This window comes from Indicator indicator, chromosome 18, assembly GCF_027791375.1.
Source record: "Indicator indicator isolate 239-I01 chromosome 18, UM_Iind_1.1, whole genome shotgun sequence".
In the NCBI taxonomy this organism is placed as follows: Eukaryota; Metazoa; Chordata; class Aves; order Piciformes; family Indicatoridae; genus Indicator; species Indicator indicator.
Genome location: NC_072027.1, coordinates 6,780,067 through 6,786,403, shown reverse-complemented (window position 1 = coordinate 6,786,403; position 6,337 = coordinate 6,780,067). Strand labels below are relative to the sequence as shown.

Below are 6,337 nucleotides of genomic sequence, written 5' to 3'. Positions count from 1 at the left end.
GACATGGCTTTGAGCAATCTGATCTAGCTGAAGATGTCCCTGCTTGCTGCAAGGGGATTTGGACTAGATGACCTTTAAAGGTCTTTTCCAACTCAATCCATTTTATGATTGTAGCCTCATCCCTGGGGTTCCATCAGTAACTTGCTCACAGCTCTATATGGACATTACCAAAGCAAACCATATTTTTCAGAAAGGTATTTTAAATGTCAGGGAAAGGTGTCTGCTGTGTCTTAAAAATCCCAGTGCAAGACATGGAGATGCTTTCATTTTATTGGTAGTTTGCATAGGAAAGGGACAGCTTTTGCTCTCGTCTCTGGAAGTGTTGCACCTTCTAGTTCTGAGTGGAGTCGGAGCGTGGAGAGGGCTTTTGGCACATTCCCCTGTTCTTTATGCGCACATTGGTGTTTCTTTGCCTGGAAGAGATGTTAAAAATGCTAGAGGATGACTTTGGGTCCCTGCTATGTGGAAGTGCCTGGCTCAGAGGACAAACAAAGAGCAGAAAATACTGCTGAAATCATGGTTTAAGTGTTATTCACAGAAAGTAAGACCACATATTCTTGACAGGGAGTTAAGGGTTACCATGGACATGTGATAATTAATTCCAATAAGCTCAAGAGCTGGTGCTTCCTGACACCTCCTGGCAGAATAATTCATTTCTGTGCTGTAGGACAGCACTAAGACACCTCTAATACCTGTCTGGCAGACAATAAAGGTTATGACATTGGTGTTTTGTTTGTTTGTTGTTTTTTTTTAACAGAAAAATGCCTGCCATTGTGTCTTACTTGGACTTGGGCCTGCTCTCAGCCCTCACTCCTGATTGCTTCTGCATCAAGGAAAATACTAAAAAGGCATTCATACAAAATTATTTTTATTATTTTCTGCCCAGTAGTGGACGTAATTACTCTGAATTGTTGCATTTTCACACTGAATAGTGATGTTCTTCTCTTTGGAAAGACAAACCCATTTCTCAGGTGCATAGACAAAAAACAGTAAATAATTTTCAAGCTGTTTTGCCTTTTGCAAAAAGCATTTTTCATGCTGGTCACATGGAAGTGACCAAAGGCAACAAGTGAGACGCTGCTGCTGCAGGGACCCACCAGATGTTCTCACAGTAGTTATTCCCAGACACCTTTCAGGCCTCCAGCTCTTGTTGGGGTGGTTGTACACAAAAAACTGCAAATGTCACTTCATCCTGCCTCTCAGCTACCTGATTTTTCCCTATGGACCAAAGCTTTATACATGAGGACACTCCATTTATCTCTTCCTTGAGACATTTGGCACCAAACAGCTTCAAAAGTCCTAGTGCCTGACCCTTATTGTCCTGACCAGGAGACCAAATGTCTGTCATTCCTAACCTGAAAACTTCTTTGCTTGGGACCATGACAAGGAAGCTGCAAGACTCAGGGCTTTGCCCTGTGGGAGCAGCATATTTCCAATTGCAGCTGCTGAAAGCTTGGACAGACAGGAGTTTGAAGAAGCCCAGGGATGCAGTGCCTTTCAACTCAAGGTGGGTGCCAGCACCAACTTCTTGTCCATCCCTTCCTTCCTCTGACTCCTGGCCAGCTCTGGATGAGCTATCAGGTCAATCTTTTTATTTATTTTACCCTAAACTTTCCCTTTTGTGACCACAGAGGATTTCTGTCCCCCCTGAAACCATGTTCTTCATGGGGGATGTAGCATCCTCAATGCGTTTTCTCCCATGTAGCTTTGAAGCCTTCCTCGCTCTCCTTACCCCGCTCTTGGTTCATGGCCAAAGCCCTAATGATGTTGTGTCTGTGGAACCTCCCACCCCCATCTGTTGCACAATACAGCCGACAGCTGGTGCTGGGCTGCTGGCTTCCAGCATGGTCATTACCTCCCTGCCATGCTGAGCAGGGTCATTAACTGCGGTGCCCTCGTTCAGGAGATCCCACTCAGCATGTCTCTGCCTGACTGCGTCGTCTTCAGCCTCAAAATGTAAACCCAGCATCTGAGCAGGCCACAAGCAAAGTATGGGATAGCAGCCTGGGTTAATGAATGAAAGAAGGAACGACCAGACCAACAACAGTTATCCAGGCTCCTTCTCCAGGTGATCTGGACTCTGTTCCTTATTACTACAGAGTTAGCTGGGATGTAATGCTCCTAAAAGCAGAGTTAGGCTCTGCAGGCCTATTCATTCAGGGATAGAAAAGCTGGAATTTGAGCTTCTGTTAGAGATGTCTCTCCCGATGGCAGATGGGCATGGGAGACTGATCACCAAAAATCCCTGCCTCCAGAAGGTAAGTGAAGGGTGAAGCTTCCTGGGCCCCACAGAGAGGGGCATCTGGCTACAGATGAGACTCAATCTTCCCAAGAGAGATTTTTTTAACTGCCTAATAGCATTGAGTTGGAAGTAATTCCTTTGCTTGTCTGACACAGAGTGCTTCCAATGTATAAATATACTCAAAATTACCTAGGGCCAAGCCAGATGAAATGAATCAAGTCTTGCCAGGGACATCGCTAGCATTTGGACCTGGCCTTCTGCTAAGGCAGTGCAATCTGGCACCAGCATAGATTAAATGTAAGGCTCATTCTTAAAAATACCCGGAGCAAATTGTTATCCTTTCATATGCAGAGAAGGCAGAGCTCAGTTATAAATTGCTGGGGTGAAAAAACAGTTTTTCCTCAGCTACCGCACAGCTGAGGTCACCTGGAAAAATATTTTTTCTGCCTGCATGCTATATCTGGGCAGACTTCGAGGACTTTGCCATTTGTCTGAGTTCCTGGCCACCTGCCAGCGCAGACTGAGCAATTGCTGCAGCTTGGCAGCTGCAGGGAGACTTTGGCCGCCTGGTCCCTGCTGGTGGGCAGCTCGTGTGCTCCGAGCCGCACCACCACGGGCCCATCGTGCAGACGGAGGCCACATGCTCTGAGCAGCCACTGCAGCATCTGTGCGGGAGGCCAAATTCATGCCAGATGTGCCGGGCTCGCTGCCCACGCTCCACCCAGCTGCATGCAGTCAGCTTTGCTTTCTAGGAAATCCCAGACATATGTAGTAGCCCTTGTCTGCGTGATGGTTAGACTTGCAGAAGGTCCAGATACTCACAGGTTCTGAAAGCACAGCAGGCACTCATTGCCGTATAGGAGGTTGTCTGTGCCGCAGATGGGGTCAAAGATCTTTGTACAACCTCTTCTGAGGTCATAATTGCCACAAGCTGCCTGTAGGCACAAAAGGGTAACGTTGAAAATATTACACGTGCTTTCAGTTTGCCAAAGGAACTTTTCCTTCTCAGGGAGGTCTATATTTTGTGTATCTTGGTAACCCACCCCAGCTTGATCAGAGCTCTGCTGTGAGTTCTCAGAAACACTGGGATCATCTGTTACCCTGTACCCCCTTGGCCAGCTAAACTCCATCCTGAAGAATAACAGTATTGAGTAAGTAATGGTCCATGGGCAGTGCCTGATCACATTTGTTACAGGTTTTATTTCTATGCCACAATGATGCCTGCCCTCTCACTTGCAAGACAGAGAACAAGGGGAGCTCTGAACTCCTTTGCAGGTAACAGCAATATTCATCTTTATTAGCAGCTTTTCTCCTCTGAGTGTGGGAATATGCAATAGGAAACCAGTACCATCTCTGGGATTTTGCAGTGGCACAGCAGGTGAAGGATGTTCCCAGGCATGGCACCTTTGGACTGCCAACCCAACAACTCACTGTACATCACTGTATCACACTGTGTCACACACCCAGTGTACGGGATGGTTCTGTCTCTCTAAATCTGGGCACACCCTTGTGCTACACAGGAGCACTCACCTCTGTTCCTTTGCCAGCACCTCCATCCATCTCAGTGTTTCCTACAGAAAGAGTGAAGAGAGAGAGAGAAGACGCTTTAGCACTCATCACTCAGGCTGGTTTCAAGGAGGATGCTTTAGGCTGAGGACTTTACATCCCTGCTCAAGCACCTTTGTCTTGGCAAATGATTTCCTTCCTTGGATGTCCCTCATTTTGTAGCTGGGTCCCTCCTCACTGCATCTGCCTCTTTCCACTGGCAGATACACTGTGATGGTGCAAGGTCCTGTCAAGGCTAGACGCACTTCTAGTGACTTTTGCTACTGCCTGCTAGGGAGCAAAGGTAGCTTTTGCTATCTCTTATCACACATTTATGGTGCTGGATCACCCTGCTGATGCTGGACAAATGCTGGAGAAAATCCAGAGTGATTTTTTTTTTTTTTTTCCTGATGCCATTGTGTTTGTACCAAAAGGAAGCAGGGCAAAAGACAGGTCACTAAAGATTTCTATTAGAAGGAGAAATGGTTGGACTTGAGGTCTCACTGTTGGGAGCAAGCTGTAATTTGGTGGGCATCTCCATGGAGAAGCTGACCCTGAGCTGACAGCTGGGATCACATAGGTGGAACATACAGTGAGTGTGTTCTGAAAAACAGCCTGAATTTATTTGATAAAAGGCAGGACTGAGAAGCAAGACCTTGGCTTTCTTACAAATTCAGAAATCATCCACATGAAAGAATTAGACTGCATCCATATTAACACCCAGTGTGGTCCAATAGCAGTGGGTTTGTAGAGTGAACCAGTAATGGTGCTGAGGACCTGATAGACAAACTGTTTAATGTTTCAAGGATTTTACTTTGGACTAACACTGGTCCAGACCCAGGAGCTGGGTTCATCTGAAATGAGTCCAGGTTTTGTGCTCAGGCAGCTCTGCAATGGCAATGCTGCACAGTAAAAATGATCTTAAAGGACTACTGTTCTGACTGAACCCACTAATGCAGAAATTCCTGGTGTGCAGGACCTGAAGAGCAGCAACAGCCCATGTTCTCATCCTTTTGCACCATATGGGATTTTGAAAACACAGTTGGCTTAAACATTGACTTCGGTAAGAAAAACTGCATTTTCCCTTGTGTAGATGCGTTCCTTGTCTTCTTGGGTTTGCTTTTTTAAAACCAGAATAGAGTCATAGAATCATTTAGTTTGGAAAAGACCTTTAAGATCATCAATACAAACTGTTAACCTGGCACTGCCAAGTCCACCACTAAGCCATGTCACCAAGCACAACGTCTCCGTGGTGGTGACCCAACCAATGCAATGGGCAGCCTGTTTCAGGGCTTGACCACCCTTTTGGTGAAGAATTTTTTTCCTAATATCCAACCCAAATCTTCCCTGGCACAGCTCGAGGCCATTTCCTCTTGTGCAATTCTAAAAGAATTGCATTGTCCTAGAAATCACCAGCTCCAGGCCGAATCCTAGAATCTCCTGAAAGGAGAACAGTTCTGCTTGGTTTTGGAGCAGGTGCCAGGCACCCTTTTAAAGCCTTTGCTTTAGGTTTGCTTGCAGACCACTGCTGTAATGCATGTTGACTCTTGCAGCATTCTCTGGTATTCCTTTCCCAGGGATACAGCAAGGTCCCAGCCCCAGCTGGCCTGTTCCCAGGCTTACCTTCTCATGTAACAAACCTGGGAGCTTTAGCAAGAAGTGGAAATGGCTCCTAAGCAAAATGTTGCACTCACCTTGGTAGCAGCAGAGTGCCAGGGAGAGGAGCAGCAAAACACCAGTTGCCTTCATGGTCAAAGTGATGCTTTACAGTGGAAAGCAAGGGAGAAATGGGACACTTCTCAGGCTCTCAGAGATTCCACTTCCGGCAGTCGAGGTTGGGACCTTATACCTTTCACCATCTGTGGCACCACCCTGCATGGCCAGCTCCACCCCGCAAACCTGTGATGACAACATTCAAAGCTCGTGGACAACACCAGGTGGCAAACGGCTCATTGGTGCGTGCAAGGATGAAAGCATCTCCAAAGCCAATGGAGGTAATGATCCTTATCACTGGCAAGGACTGCATCTTGGGTGTGGGAGACAGCCTGGGGTCTGCACTGCAAGCTGGGAAAAAGTGACTTTGTGCAAGAAGCAGACAGGAGAAATGGTCAGGATAGCAAGACAAAGACCTGTGTTAGCACGAGCAGGGAGGCTGATTAACCACCACCTGCAGGGCTCTGTGTAAAGATGGCTTTTGTCCACACACCCCTTCCCTGGTATGATCCACAGAGCAGAGCTGGGGTGTTGCAACTCCCCTTTCCTCTCAGACAGATAGGGACAGCAGCAAGAACTGCTGCTGGGAAGCAGAGAGCTTGGCCATGCCTTGAGCTTGCTTGTGGCTGCACCTTCAGTGCTGTTATTTTGCTTGCACATCTCTGTGACTGCAGGCAGGCAGCCGAAATGAGCTCATTGGGTCGGATGCTGCTCCCTTCCCCTCTCCTTGCCTGCAGATTGGAGTAAACCCTGGGGATTTCCAGCATTTACTCCACCAATGGTGCATTGCAGAGAATGGATCAGTCCCCTGGGTATTAGAAGGATTAATTAATGTTT

The 6,337-nt window shown here is 47.1% G+C and overlaps 1 protein-coding gene across 1 annotated transcript; it reads right to left on the bottom strand.

Moving 5' to 3' along the window:
• Positions 1–331: 331 nt before the first annotated feature.
• LOC128973179 (pancreatic secretory trypsin inhibitor-like) lies at positions 332–5,536 on the bottom strand. Its single transcript, XM_054389404.1, has 4 exons — positions 5,482–5,536; positions 3,773–3,813; positions 3,065–3,177; positions 332–413 (listed from the first exon to the last, which is right to left on the bottom strand). The coding sequence occupies exons 1-4, from the start codon at positions 5,534–5,536 to the stop codon at positions 332–334; spliced, it is 291 nt and encodes a 96-aa protein (XP_054245379.1).
• Positions 5,537–6,337: the final 801 nt, after the last annotated feature.

Coding starts and splice junctions, on each gene's coding strand:
- LOC128973179 (XM_054389404.1), bottom strand. CDS start 5,536: ATGAAGGCAACTGGTGTTTTGCTGCTCCTCTCCCTGGCACTCTGCTGC. Junction 3,814..5,481: donor GGCACTCTGCTGCTACCAAG/GTGAGTGCAACA, acceptor CTCTTTCTGTAG/GAAACACTGAGATGGATGGA. Junction 3,178..3,772: donor GTGCTGGCAAAGGAACAGAG/GTGAGTGCTCCT, acceptor TTGTGCCTACAG/GCAGCTTGTGGCAATTATGA.